This window comes from Carassius auratus, chromosome 42, assembly GCF_003368295.1.
Source record: "Carassius auratus strain Wakin chromosome 42, ASM336829v1, whole genome shotgun sequence".
NCBI classification, from domain to species: domain Eukaryota; kingdom Metazoa; phylum Chordata; class Actinopteri; order Cypriniformes; family Cyprinidae; genus Carassius; species Carassius auratus.
The window spans coordinates 14,163,964-14,178,929 of record NC_039284.1 but is presented as its reverse complement, the minus strand read 5'-3'; the positions used below and the strand labels follow the sequence as shown (position 1 = coordinate 14,178,929).

Sequence of the window (14,966 nt, the reverse complement as noted above, 5' to 3'; positions counted from 1 at the left end):
ACCATTGCTATGCGGGGATGTTTTCATTTTCCTCCTTAACACATACATTTTAAACCACAAACTACGGAGTGTGTTTTGGACATTATTTAACCGTGTAAAAGACGAACAAAAAATTTAGAATAACAAAATTTCTCACTCCAAGTTTTAGGGGTGCTGAGCTCTTTTTTAGGGGTGCTGAAGCACCCCTAAAAAGGGGCTAGCCTCGCCCATGGTTATAATTAAACACACACACACACACACACTGAAGCAGTGTGTCATGCTGATATACCATGGATCTGAATGATTGTCATTTTATTCCTACATTCCGGAGAGCGTAAGCCTGGCCAGTGTGTGGCGCTGTGACACGATTCTCTTTTAGCGTCACACGAAGAAGAAGGAGGCGTTTATTCTTCCGGTTTCTGTTACGTTGTTTTGGTCACACATCTTAAAGCCAGTCAACGTTAATCCAATAAACTTAGAGTTTGATCGTCTTTTAATGCTGCGCACGACATGGGTATGTTAAAACGTTGAAGATTAAATGCAGTCGTCTAATGACTATCTCATTCCGTTATACGTGGTTTCTTGCTGTTGATAGAATCGCCAGTTTACTGCCATGGTAACACAAGTCAAACGTTTTGTATTGAATTAAAGGATGTTATTATTTTAATGAAGGGTTTTTTCTCTCTCTCCCTCTCTCGGTGTAATGAAGCTGTAGCAATGAGCTCCACCTGTCCAGGGCTGTACTGCGGGAGGACCTTCATAAATCAGTCTTTTGAAGGACAATGTGGGGTAACGCTAAGTGCTCATTTTACATTCATCGGCCCATATAAAACACACACAGACTGTTTGACCGTTTACTAATGCAAGACGTTATATGTATAACAGCACGATTGGGTACATATGCTCTGATGTGCATTTTACTTGTTTGAAAATCGTTTATTGTTAATAATAAATAATTGTTATTATTTCACTTCATATTTAGGTTTTATTTGTTAAAATTAGTTGGCTAAATGCGTTAAAAATAACTTATAAAGAACAATACCTCTGCAGCATTTATTAATCTTAGTTCATATGTACATCTAAGAGAACCACTGTCAATTATACCTATTAAAATAAAGGTTCTTTATTGGCACGTGGTTCCATGAAGAATCTTTAACATCCACATTAATAGTTCATTGCTAAAAAGGTTCTTTACCTAGTGGAAAAGGTATCTTCTTGCACTAAAGAGGTAGTTCTTTAAAAACTGTTGAATGAAAGGTTCTTCAGTAGCATAGTTGGAAAAACCCCTTTGTTGTAAACTTCTATTTTAAGCATAAGTTATTTTGGGCTTTAATAACAGTTACCACTCTTTTTTTTTTATCAAGGTTTGTCCTCGTGGCCAGAGAACAAACTTTGAAAAGATATGTGTGAAATGCACCGGATCTCCTGAGCTGTATGACTGGCTGTACCTGGGCTTCATGGCGATGCTGCCTCTGGTCCTACACTGGTTTTTCATTGAGTGGTATTCTGGGAAGAAAAGGTAGTCAGCAGAATTTCTTGTGCTAAACAATGGTACGATAGATGAGGAAATATTATTGTGTGGATCTGATTATTTTGTGTATTGTTTTCCAATACTATTTCTCAAATGATAGTTCACCCAAAAATGTTAAAAGTAAATGTATTTTTAGATTTTTGTATTGGAAAATAGAACAAAAATGCTGAGAGAAAAAACTAAATATATATATAAATTTTTTTTTTCAGCACATGCAACATTTATGCCATGGCTTTATGAATTTTTCTGTTGTAATTTAAGACCTTTTTAGGCTTTCATTTGTGGTAAATTAAGACTGGGGTAGATAAGAAGCATGGTATGAAGAATGTTTTCAGTCAAACAGTTTTGATTCCTATTGATTTCCATTATATTTTTTTGTCCATACAATTGAAGTCAATGGGAAGCTAAACTGTGTAAATGATGCCAGTAAATGGATTAGTAAATGATGCCAGAATTATTATTATTATTGTTTTTTTGGTGGACTATCCCCTTAAACTTGAATACATTTTTAAAGTGAGCTTCAAACTAACCTTTGTTCTCTTAATATCATTTCCAGTTCTAGTGCCCTTTTCCAGCATATTACCGCCCTCTTTGAGTGCACGGCTGCTGCTATAGTGACTCTGCTTCTCAACGATCCTGTCGGCTCCCTGTATATTCGTTCCTGCGAGGTTAAGATGCTTTCTGATTGGTACACCATGCTATATAACCCCAGTCCTGACTATGTCACCACTCTGCACTGCACGCAGGAGGCTGTGTTCCCTCTGTGAGTGGCCTTTTCAAAAAGACATTTGATTTGAGACACCATATATTTCTGTTGGTTTCTGATGACCTGCTCTTTCAGGTACACCATCGTGTTGATCTACTACGCCTTCTGTCTGGTTTTTATGATGCTTCTGCGACCACTTCTGGTTAAAAAGATTGCGTGCGGTTTGGGCAAGACCGATCGTTTCAAGAGCATCTACGCAGCGTTGTACTTCTTCCCCATCCTCACGGTCCTGCAGGCGGTTGGAGGAGGACTTCTTTGTGAGTGTCAAACACTTGAAAGTGTTCCCAAGAAAATATGATTACATTATTAATATTTAGAAATATTTTCTGTTCTAGTTGAACTTTTAGTAATGCTGTTTTTTTTCGTATTATTATTATTATTATTATTTATTTTTTAAATGTATATGTAGTTTTTATTTATTTGTATTTCAGTTTAGTTCTTTTATACAAAAAGTAAAAATGAAATTGCATCAGCAACTGGCTGAAATAAAATATACATTTTTTTTAAAATTATTTGAATTTTCTTAGTTTAGTTACAGTTTTTGTACTTTTGTTGTTTTTGCTATTTGTATTATTTTTTAAACGTCTATATTAATATAACTTAAACTAATGAAAAATTATATATTTTGCCTTGGCAATTAGCTAAAGTGAAAAACTTTTAATTTTATTTCAGTTTAGAAGTAAAAACATTTTTTTTTTAGCTAACTAATAATCCTGAATGACTTTTGTGTTTTTACATTTCCCCTTCTTATTTCATCAGATTATGCATTTCCATATATTATTTTGGTCTTATCGTTGGTCACGTTGGCAGTTTACATGTCAGCTTCGGAGATTCAGGTAAATACATTGTGTATTGTGTTTTTTTTTAAATGTCATAATGCCTTTTATTTCATTTTTGAAGACACGTGTTAAAACTCTTTATGACTTACCTCCCACAGTCTTTCAAAAACCTTGTGGCTAAGAAGAAACGCCTCGTGGTTCTCTTCAGCCATTGGCTCCTTCATGCATACGGTATCATTTCTATATCCCGACTGGATAAACTGGGGCAGGATTTGCCGTTGTTGGCTCTGGTGCCTGGACCTGCTCTCTTCTACCTGCTGACGGCCAGGTTCACAGAGCCAAACAGAATTCTGTCAGAGGGTGGAAATGGACACTAATGAATCACCTCCATCAAACTCACATGTTAGAGACTTTCAATATAATGACACCTTTGGGACAGACACCAAAGAGCCATAAACAGAACATTTAGTCATATTGCTTGTGATATAGTATGATGCCATAAAGTTTTCTTTATGTCTATTTGTTTGCTTGAATTGAACAGAGATCAAATAACATACTTTGTAAAGAATGTTCTTTTACTTACTGGTTTTCTTTAAATCCTGAAAGCGAAGTAGTAGTCAATGTTTCTGTAAATTTATGGTAACTTAAGTATATATTATTCATTTAGGTTTTGATACTTTTTGTGATTTTTATCTGTTGTCAAGAATAGAAACAAATCAACAATCGGTCTTAATGTACAATGTATTTTTTGTGTTCTATATGAGACAGCTGGCCTGTGAATTTCCTGAGAGCCCTGAAATAATGTTAACCAATTTCATATGACAAACCTTTTTGTGCCAAATACAATTGTATGTATGTATTTATTCCCATGCATGTTAAATGATAAAAGCTTAACACTATAAAAGCTATGCTGGCAATGACAAATTTGCATGTGGAATTATGATTGTTTTGCTGCGATGTAATTCTACATGCAGCTTGACCAATGATTTCTTTTAAGCATGTATATTTATTATGTATAAGTTCAACAGTGACGTATGGAATGTAAACTGATTAGAGATATTAATGTTTTAGAGTTTTATTCAACGTGATGTTTTACATGGTGTGTTACATCCATGGCCATCAGATCTATGAAAATGAATGTTTGTCATCTGTGTTTGACTTGATGAATAAATTATTGTGCTCATTGCTCATGTTTCCTAATGCATTCATTTCTGAAACCTTGTTACCATACTTTCTATAGTCATTATACATTTTAAATTTAATAAAATGTTTAAAACCACCCAAAAGGGTTAGTGATGAAAATGATGTCATTAATGACTCACCCTCATGTCGTTCCAAACCCGTAAGACCTCTGTTCATCTTCGGAACACCGTTTAATATATTTTAGTCCGAGATCTTTCTGTCCCTCCATTAAGATTCTGTAAGATCCTTTATACTGAATCCAATAATATGTTTCTGTCAGACCTCCTCGAGCAGCTCTCCATGTGTATTCTCTGTTTGTTCGATGACTGCATTGATCTCCCTCGCATACTCCTCGTGTACCTCTTTAAGAGTTTTGTGAGATTCACATATGTTCACTCTCTCAGCTACAACTGCTGCCCTGTGGACACCAATGTTAATGTGAGCATGACTATATTAACAATGATTTGAGGAGGACTAACAAATTCTCATTCTGCATTCTATTATTTTAGTTTTTTTAATTAATTTATTTTCTCCTACATTGCAAAAAAATTAAAAGACAACAAAAACAAGCTGTATTACTGTCTTGTTATTCAGTTAAAATATCTAAACAATAATGAAAAAGATCAATTTACTTAAGAAGCAAATCTATGCATATAATAATAATAATAATAATAATAATAAATACTAACTAATTCATACAATTTATTCCAATTACTGTCAGTTAATATATCTTGAATATATCTTGTTTCTTTATTATGGAATTTGCTAATTATCTTATTACATTTACAAATTTATCTGGGGCATATAAATGTATTCTTTTTTATATATTTATTTTATTATTGTGCAAAATTTGTTTCTCAAGTATATTTTGTAGTTTAGTTCCCAATAGAAGATATATCATTACAGTAAGAATAAAATAAGACTTGCTCATGTTCTGTTTGCTAAAGCAAAGAAGAAAGAGCACTAAAGAGACAAATGTATACAGACTGTGTTGTTCAGCAATCATGTCATCTTCCTCTATCCTCGGAGTGCTGAAGATGTCTGACAGTTTAGCGAGGGGCTCTGATAGAGCACTTTTCACTTGCTGTTCTTCCTCTATCTCATTTTCAATCTGAGAAGAAATCACAGCTCCTTACAGGGTTAGGTAACAGTCTTAGACCCAGATTAAATTTCACCCTGGCTTAGAAATACAATCCAAAATCTGTTCTTTAAGATCTGTTATAATACATATTATATCATATATTAAAATCAATATATTAAGCATTACAATATATTAAAGTGTTATATATTAGTATATTTTAGTGTCCCTGTAGCTCAATTGATAGAGATTGCGTTATCAAGTGCAAGGTTAGGGGTTCGATTCCCCCGGGAACACATGATAGGTAAAAATTGATAGCCTGAATGCACTATAAGTCGCTTTGGATAAAAATGCATAAATTTAATTTAAATTTAAAGCCATTTCAATATATATTAAGATAACATACGTATTTAAAATCACATTAAACTACTTAGATTGTATTGCATTGGAATGAAGCACACTCCACAAATGTGATTCTTATTAAGGTTATAGTAATGAAAATTCTTATATTCATTACTGATACAGTATTGAAAACCACCCTGCCCAGATTGTTTTATTCAAATCAGCATAAATTAAATTCAGTACAATTAATTTTACCCTGAAGTTTAAAAAGACAGCCATAGAGGTCACTTTTATTTATTTATTATGTACAGTAATTGGGTAACATTCATAATAGTTTTCCGTTTTATCCAATATGTAATTTTGCACAGGTAACAGTGTTGTTTAAGTATTGTTTCTATACTTTTATAGTTTTTCATCTAATGTTTATGTTTCATTTTAGCTTTATTTTAAATAATGAAAAACAATTTTAACAGGTTTGGTTTTAGTTAACAATAATTAACAGGTAATCACCTCCTGTACTTCTACCATGGCTAGCCTAGAGAGAGACATAGATAGATATATGTTCATGTTTCCAGACCAGGTGCACATCTATTGACTGCTTGAACTATCTCACATCTAAGGGCAGTCCAGCACGCAGCTGTATTAAAGGTCATCTATGCACACCGTGTCTTTGAAGGAAAGCATTTTAAAAGCTCAATGTGATGGCTCCTCAGCGGGACCGTCCAGAGGCAGGAAATCGATGCTTCAGATCTGACATCTAAAGAAAGAGATTTGAGGGGTTTGATCCTATCCGAAAAGACTGTATTGTGGAGCAGCCATTTGTTTAGTGTCAGGAGTTTCACAAAGATTTCTCCCTCTACTTACTTCCACCGTCTGCTCCTGGAGGGCCTGAACTTTCTGCTCACATGCTTCTGCCACTTCAAGAAGTTCGTGCTCATGAGATCCCTGTTGATTATGATGAATAACAAAAGCTGATTTCTGTTGATCAGAGGTGAATGAAACAGAAATGCTTTGTGTTAAAATCAGTCACTTTTGTCGATCGAGCTCCTCTTTCTATCTTTTCTCCTCATGAAGCCATTCTCTGCACATCATTTTAGATCAGTCATTCTTGCAATGTTTTTCTCCAACTGGGAAATATGCTGAAACCAGATGAGTGAATAAAGCAAACCATAAAAAAGGTCTCATAGCAAAATTGTTGCAATATTGTTTTGACGTACAAAATTTGTAGATGCTTAATTTTTCACGCAGTGTGATGAATGTTTTTCTGTTAACAGCATCCTTTGTTTGACAGCTGCTGATTCATCAAAATCTTAATTGTTTCCTTAATGTTTTCTGTCTCCCGACTGAAATATAATTACAAAGCATTGCCTTTTCTAACTGCAGTGACACAAGCTTCAAAAACAGCAACATACAACTTTAGGAAGTTACCTGAGCACTTACTCACCCACTTTTATGCTGCAGGGTTTTTATTTATTTATTTATTTATTTATTTATTTTTGCCAGAGATGGCACAATATTAAAATTGTTATTTTATGGATTCAACAGGTTTCCAAGAACTTGTGGAGGAACTTTCATTCCTGATGTCATCCTCTAGGTTCACTCCTCAAGTTCCTCACCTGCTGTTTTTCTAGATAATTCCTAAATATGATTGGCACAGTGAAGTGGACACATACACGAGTCATTGCTGTCATGCAGTATCATTTGAATTGTGTAACGTGTACCTTTAGTGGGATAGAAAGTGATATTGAGGTTTGAGTGTTTATCTGTTGAGACAATATTTTCAAGAAAAGAAAAATATTTTTTTGAAGCATTTTAATTAAAGGAAGATATAAAGAAACGTCTAACATTTATTTCCCGTCTATTTTATGTTAGGAGGTAGGATTGCTCTCAAAATGGCAAGATCCTCTCAAACTAAAGTTGTGAAATTATTTGAATTCACTCTAGTGTTGATTTAACTGTGACAAAAGAAATCATGAAATATGTTTTAATCTCTAATCTCTAAAAATTATGAATTTAATAATCTTTACAATATGTTAAGGACACAGTTACATGAAGGACATAGTAATTATTAATGTGGCTCAAACTATGGTTAAATGATAATGTTTTGTAATTTTTTTTCTTTTTTTTTGCAGTGATATGGATGTGGTAGCTGGTCAGGCTATCAGGCAAGCTGCTATCATGGATATGATTGCTGCTAATAGCTTGTATAACAGCAATGAAGACAGGACGTGCTTTGATGGATCACAGAAGCAGCTGGAGCAGGGCCTGTTTGAACCCGAAACACTTCTGTAGTCTTCAGAGACAGAGAAAAGAGTGGCGGTGGTTTAATGTAATTCACCAATTCTCGGAGAGGGTGTCCTTTTATAAATGTCCATTAGAGAGCGCTGTTGGTCCATGTAAAACAGCAGACAGTAGCTCAGAATCCCTGACATGAAATGCAATTAGAATTGGCTGGAACTGCAGTTTTGCTATTGATTTCCTTACCACAGCATCTAGAAAATATTGTGTGGATTTTTCTTTTCTTTTCACAATATATAGAGTTTCTGTCTCGGTGTATGGTTGTCGATTTTGCAATTTGAGTGAATGTGTTCGTACTGTACAGTTAGGCCAGAATGCTATCAGCAAAAATCAATTAATCGTGCATTTAGCATTATAATCTTTTTTATTTTATTAAATTTTTTTACCAGATAACGTTTGTAATAGTGCTGTTATAACAATGCACAAGCTGCTACCATCGTCTCTAAGGAAAGGGTGAAATTTCTCCTCTGAGTTGTACAAAACGCTTGAAATCATTTGTTTCTAATAAGACGAGTGATTTGTAATGATCTTCACCTTTCAAACCTAAAAAAAGAAAAACTTCTATAATGCTAGTCTGGCTGAATGAGTTTGCTATCATTTTCATCTTTCTCAGCCTGAACGTTAACGCTCTTTACCAATGTAGTTGAACTGGGAAGTGGTCCAAGCTGAGTGATTTTAATTGGACATACTAGCTGATGTGGGCAGCAGAGGGAAAGAAGAGGGCAGAGGCTCATAGTTTTGGTTGTGAGGGGAGCTGATAACTGTCTGCTGCCTCTTTGCAGCTAGTAGCCTCTTAGGAGAACTTTAACAGGGATCACTGGAGTTTTGAGTAAAGCTCTTTAAAACACAGACTCATAATAAAGCCTATCTGGTGGAACACATCAACTCTTCCTTTTTGATTCTGACCTCAGGGGCCACGAAAAAGCCTCTAAAGGGCCCCAGCCTATAATTTCTGACAGCTGCAAACAGTGGCAAAAATGGACCAGGCCTGCTTCCAGCTTGCTTTTTTCTTGATTCAAGCACATCAACATTTCTCTCAAATTGCAGTCATCCCTCCACATGCTTGTTCTGGTGTGTGTCCTTCCCTTCTGTCCTTGTTTACATCACTGAGGTGCCACATCCATGCCAAAAGTGTTCAGTGTCACACATGGCTGTCTCCTGGGTTGTTTGCAGACAGGCCCATTATGGGGGTTGATTGTGCATAATGGAACAGGTAGCTGTTACACTGTTAAAGTATTTGGCTTTGCTTCAGACCAGGGTTGTGTTGTGGTTCACGTGCATAATTTATCTGTGACTCTAGGTCAAGAGCTACTGCAACGGTATGACATCTAACATACCAGTATGTGAAGTGGGTTTAAAGTTTCCCATTCTGGGAGTGAGTGCAGAGGATTGTTTTACAAAATTGCTGCTCTTAATTATTATTTTGTGTAAAATCAGCAGAGGAACTGGGGGTGTAGAGATAACAGTGTAAATATTGTTTCATATTAAAATAGCTGTTTTCTATTTGAACACAGGTGCATCTAAAAAAATTTTATATCATGGAAAAGGCCTTTATTTTTTGTAATGTAATAAAAAAAGCTAACTTTATTATATTCTAGATTCACTGCACACTGAAATAAATTACTTGACAGTTGTCCAGAAGACAATCATCAACATCCTCCATAAGGAGGGTAAGCCACAGAAGGTCATTGCTGAAAGGGCTGGCTGTTCACAGAGTGCTGTATCAAAATATATTCAAAGAAAGTTGACTGGAAATAAAAAAGTGTGGTAGGAAAAGGTGCACAAGCAACAGGGATTACCACAGCCTTGGGAAGATTGTCAGAAAAAGCAGATTTAAGAACTTGGGAGAGCTTCACAAGGAGTGGAATGAAGCCGGAGTCAGCGCATCAAGAGTCATCACGCTCAGACGTCTTCAGGAAAAGGGCTACAGCTGTCACATTCCTAGAACCAAGCCACTCCTACACCAGAAAAAACGTCAGAAGAATTTCACCAGTGGTAAGGAGAAAAATAACTGGACTGTTGCTCAGTGGTCCACAGTCCTATATTCAAGTAAATTTAGCATTTCATTTGGAAATGGTTTGCTTGCTAACCATGATATTACTGTGCTTGATTGGCCAGCCAACTCACCTGACCCTAACCTCACAGATAATTTATGGGGTATTGTGAAGATTAACATCTGGCAAGCAGTACAATTGAGTACATAATTAAACCTGCTTTGGAGATCTTGATAATTTCTGTTTTGTACATTTTTTTGTGATCTCTGAGATTTTTTTTTTTTTTTTTGAGATACTGATTTTTTTCTTCCTAAGCTGTAAGTCATAACCATCAGAATTAAAACAAAAACCTCTTGCAATATTTCAGTTTGTGTGCAATGAACATAGAATATAAGAAACTTTACTTTTTTAAATGAAATTACAAAAAATAAATAACTTTTCCATGATATTCTAATTTCTTGAGATGCACCTGTGTATTTAAAAAAGTAATTTATTCCTGTAATGACATCATTTTCAGCAGTTATTACTCTGATCTTCACTGTTACATGATCCTTAATAAATTGTTCTAATATACCGAAACATTTCTTGTGACGCATATTATTGTTGTTGAAACACAAAATGCAGTGATGCATTTTTTCTATGATTCTATAAATAGAAAGTTTAAAAGAACAGCATTTATTTGATATATAATTCTTTTATATGGTTAACTGTCACTTTTGAATGATTTAATAAGTCCTAAATTGAAGAAGACATCTGATGCATCCTCAGTGTCTCTAATATCGGGAGAAAGTTATTACTAGGTTCATTTTTACAAATCAACTACAAAACACTCGCATTGCTTATGAGACATTGTTCTGGCTACAGCTGCTTGAGCATGGAGAAAATGGCAGACAACTTAAAACTGGCTGAGGACAGAAATGTGCTAATATTTATAAATAAAGAAATAACTTTAAAATTTTAAACTGAAGTGGAACACTCAAGATTGTTATGTCTTTGAGTTGCAATTCCCTTCTCTTTGAGTCATTCATACTCATATTCCAATTCCAACATCCAGTGGGGCATTCAATTCGAATTCATACTCATGGATTCGAACAAATCCAATTCTTAAATTCAGAATTTTGCCCAGCCCTATTATCCCCAGTGTGCATTGGATTGTAGCTGACTCTCTATTATTTGTGACTGATGTGAATAAAAGATTACTATATGACCACGTCTCTAGTGCAGACAGTACAGAGAGAACAGACTGTGCAGGGATCTTGAGTCATAGTTTCCCATCTGCTGTGCCAGGGCGCCGCAGGCAAATTGGAAAACCCTTACCTCTCTGTATAGATTTTATATACAGCTATCCAAATGAGATACTTAATGAGACTGTAAGAAAGGGTTGGTTGTTGAAATCAGACCCTGGGTGAAAGGATGTGTGGAGAGGTTATGTATACTAATTATGAAATCATTACTACGGGAATAAATACACACCGCTATAGGATGTTTAACATGCATGACTTGCAAAGATGTGTTGGGAACACAGTTTTTTTTTTTTTTGCCAGTAAACTGTTTGCTTCAGCAATTTCTATTGCTTCACAGATGGAATCAAACAATTAGCATAAATGTCAGTGCAGCAGGTGAGCAGGTGTTTTCGTCACTGTGCTGTGTGTTTAAGACCACCTATGGTTCTGTACAGCTCTCAGATGGCAGATTATTCTTAAGTGTTTTAAAAGCTGCTGTATGTTGTTGTTGTGGTTTTTAAACCATTTACATTAGACACTTGAAATGATTCTTTTTTTATTTTTATTTTTTTAATCAAGAACACAGTACACTTACTGATGCAGCATGACTAGGCCTACTGGCCATATGCTTGAATGTTGATGTTTTAATAGTGCATGTCTAACAGTTCAAGTACCTTAATTAAAGGTACAGGTTGTAGGACCTGCCACTAGAGGACACACTACCAAAACAATAACAATCGTGTGGTTTGATGATGCTAAGAAGGAACGTGGAATGATGGGTTTTGTTGTCTTCTACCCAACCGCTGACGACCATCATTCAGACGGAAAGATAAATCATGGATTACCACTTGTTCAACAAATATATAAACTCATGTACATTCAAACACAATAATTGGGCATACATAGCAAATGCGAGTTCAATGATTTGCGCTAATAGATTACATACAAAGTCAATGCAAAGATGCGATCAGACTATGGATCAGATGCGTCCTTGCGCGGGTCTAGAGATGCAATGCCCCGCGTTTGGTGTGTGTGCCCCATAATACTAATCTTGCTGATCGTTATAATAGCATACATTTTCTTTAAAGATACGAATCAAACAACTCACCTGTCGAGTAAAACACAAGTGAGATCGGCATTTCTTTCTTTCTTGAAGTTTGTCGCAAAGCTACTTCCACATTTGTCCACGACCCTGTTGTCATGTGGTTTCTACGTCAGTAAAGGCGGTAACAAAGGGTAACTAACGTCATTGACAGGCGACTACACTCCCCTGTATCACTGTTTAGAATAGGAATTTCTCATGATTTACAAGTAGTTGAAAACATTAGAGATATTGTTAATAATCAGCTGGACAAAATATATAACACTAGCCTAGTGGTTTTTGGATATTTTACTGCAAATATCTTACAAACTTTACCTTTAATTGTGCACCTGTATCCATCAGCATTTTTCAGCAACAAAGCTAAAAAAATGTGAATTATCTACAATAGTGTGTCAATGCTTTGCATCAGGGTGTAGCTGGTTGCTAGCATGATTAGGATTGTTGCTTCAGCGTAGAGGCTATTAGAGTGATTTGGTTGATGGCAGTATTTTAGTCTCTATATACAGCTCTAGCCTGCCATATGAAAGTCTTATCACTTTGTATAGTTATAGTGCAACTCTCTACTACAAACAGTGTGAAACCACTATAAAGCGACATGTAATAAATGCTAATAATAAATGTTAAGTTTTTGTCCCAAATCCAAGTTTTTGTCATCAATGCAACAAGCAATGGACCATTTCTCAATCTGTTGGTTTCTTTTTCTGTAAAATCCCATTGGTCCAAAATTTTGCTTTTCATAATTGTACTTTTAAATTACTTCTGATTCACTATGATTTGTGTATGAAGTTTTGCATTCAGTGTGGAATGGTTGCTTGTTGCTGTAAATAGGCCTGGGCTGGGGTACATTTCCCAAAAGCATCATTAGCTAATTATAGCTGCAAGTTTTATTGAATTATGTTTTGTTTAAATTCCTTAAAATTTGTCAGCATGAAAAAAATTCACCTGATCTATGAATGACTCATACATAATCCACATAATCCACATTTCATTCTAGAATTTTTTTGGACCTTGTAATCCAGTATCAAAATGATATCAACTTGATCTAACAGTGAAATGGGAGACTTCTGCCTGGTGACATGCAAGATTTCTCTCAGTCATCTACCTTAGTCCAATCAACACCACACACTTCTTATTTTTTGGTAATGCATTTCACTCAGATGCACGTCACAATATGTAAGAAAGGATCTATAGGTACTTCCTTTTCATTGCAACTTAGTATGAGCAATTATAATAAGTGTCACTTGCAGCCGTAGTATAGAACAATGAGAGTCTTATGTGTCTCAGACAGTGTGTGGCATGCATCCGTTAACATGTCAAAGTGCTCATTTGTCTACTCTACTCAGTAACTACTTCATGTGAAACCATTGCACAGTTTGCTTCAATCTTGATAAGCATTTTTCTATCAGGAGAGAGAAGTAACCCTTTTAGACTTGTTTATCTGCCTCTGTTTCAGATGCATGCCATGTGCAAATGTGATTCTGGGAAAGTTATACATACACAAGGACGTCTTTATGACATCAGACACTATAATACTCACAAGTTCTACTTTCCAAACCATATTCACGGGGAATGGCTACGCAGACTGTGCCGTATGCTACCAGACATGCTGTTCACTTGATACACTTTCTAGAAATGGGGTTTGCATAATGTATGATGTAGTATAAAATACCACGCTTCACATAAACTGCAGTTCCCTTGCTGAACAGACACTCTAGACTGTAGGCAACGGAGAGTTATTTTGTCTATTTGGTGAAAGGGAACTAGAGGCGACGATTGGGGAATGAGTAGACAGATTGGGGAGTGAGGGATTGACAAAAAGATTTGCGTGCATTTCACAATGGCAGAAGCTTGAAAAGAAAAGCTCCCTGCTTGCGAGAGGTGCTCCTAAATTGTAATTGGTGCTGGAGGGGGAGTTGGAAGTCTCAGTGAGCTCGCTGCCAGTGGAACCCGAGCACCAGAGGTAATACATCATCATGTCTCTCGCTTGAGTAGCAGAGCTTATGCGTGTAAGAGCATTTAGTCCGACGTTCCATTTGACCAGAGCTAGATCCGTCCCTTTGGCCAAACCTGCACTCACTCAAGTCCGGCTTCACCCTCCTGGACACGATCACAGAAATGTGACGTTTACCACAACATCACAACTCACAATTTCACTCTTAACAAGTTTGCAGTGATTTTCGTCACGGTGCATGGTTGAGATTTATGAAACGGTTTCTGTACGTACACTGGGATATAAAGCCAACCTCAGATTCAATAGCCTACAGAGACACTGTGGTTTTGTATACTAGTGTTAGTACAGCAGCTAAATCAGACATGTCTTAAGACTTTTTCTATCGGAACACCCTGTCACCTGGAGGCACAGTAAATGACTGGAAAGGAAGCAACAAAGTTGTCTTCCTGTTTAAGCACCTTTTATGTGCTCACTTTACCTTGACCACATACTGCGTAATCTGAGGTCCTTATACTTCCCGTGCTGGAAAACTCTACAAACCAAGGGAGTCTTTCACCACTGCCTTGTGTCAGTGGCATTTTGATGTCGGTTTGCAGGTTAAGCAAAATCAGCCCTGATCGATTTTCTTTCCGTCTGATAGCAGACCTTGAATATACCTGGTTGTCGGAGCTCAACTAACAATGGTTGAATGACTGGAGAGAGCGCATTGACCATAATCGATGTCTTACACTTCTGTGTCTG

General features: G+C 36.1%; 1 protein-coding gene across 3 annotated transcripts; it reads left to right on the top strand.

Annotated features, from left to right (window-relative positions):
* Window positions 1–352: 352 nt before the first annotated feature.
* Window positions 353–4,241, top strand: LOC113060758 (JNK1/MAPK8-associated membrane protein). 3 transcript variants are annotated; one of them, XM_026229921.1, is made up of 7 exons: window positions 353–493; window positions 689–768; window positions 1,344–1,498; window positions 2,067–2,273; window positions 2,352–2,533; window positions 3,036–3,112; window positions 3,214–4,241. In XM_026229921.1, exons 1-7 carry the CDS (start codon window positions 490–492, stop codon window positions 3,430–3,432), a joined length of 924 nt encoding a protein of 307 aa, XP_026085706.1. In that variant the 5' UTR covers window positions 353–489; the 3' UTR covers window positions 3,433–4,241. The 3 variants fall into 3 exon arrangements, with proteins under 3 accessions (XP_026085706.1, XP_026085707.1, XP_026085709.1); XM_026229922.1 differs by having other exon boundaries at window positions 369–595; window positions 3,214–3,432; XM_026229924.1 differs by lacking the exon at window positions 353–493 and having other exon boundaries at window positions 689–763; window positions 3,214–3,432.
* Window positions 4,242–14,966: the final 10,725 nt, after the last annotated feature.

Coding starts and splice junctions, on each gene's coding strand:
- LOC113060758 (XM_026229921.1), top strand. Junction 2,534..3,035: donor GGTTGGAGGAGGACTTCTTT/GTGAGTGTCAAA, acceptor TTATTTCATCAG/ATTATGCATTTCCATATATT. Junction 3,113..3,213: donor TGTCAGCTTCGGAGATTCAG/GTAAATACATTG, acceptor TACCTCCCACAG/TCTTTCAAAAACCTTGTGGC.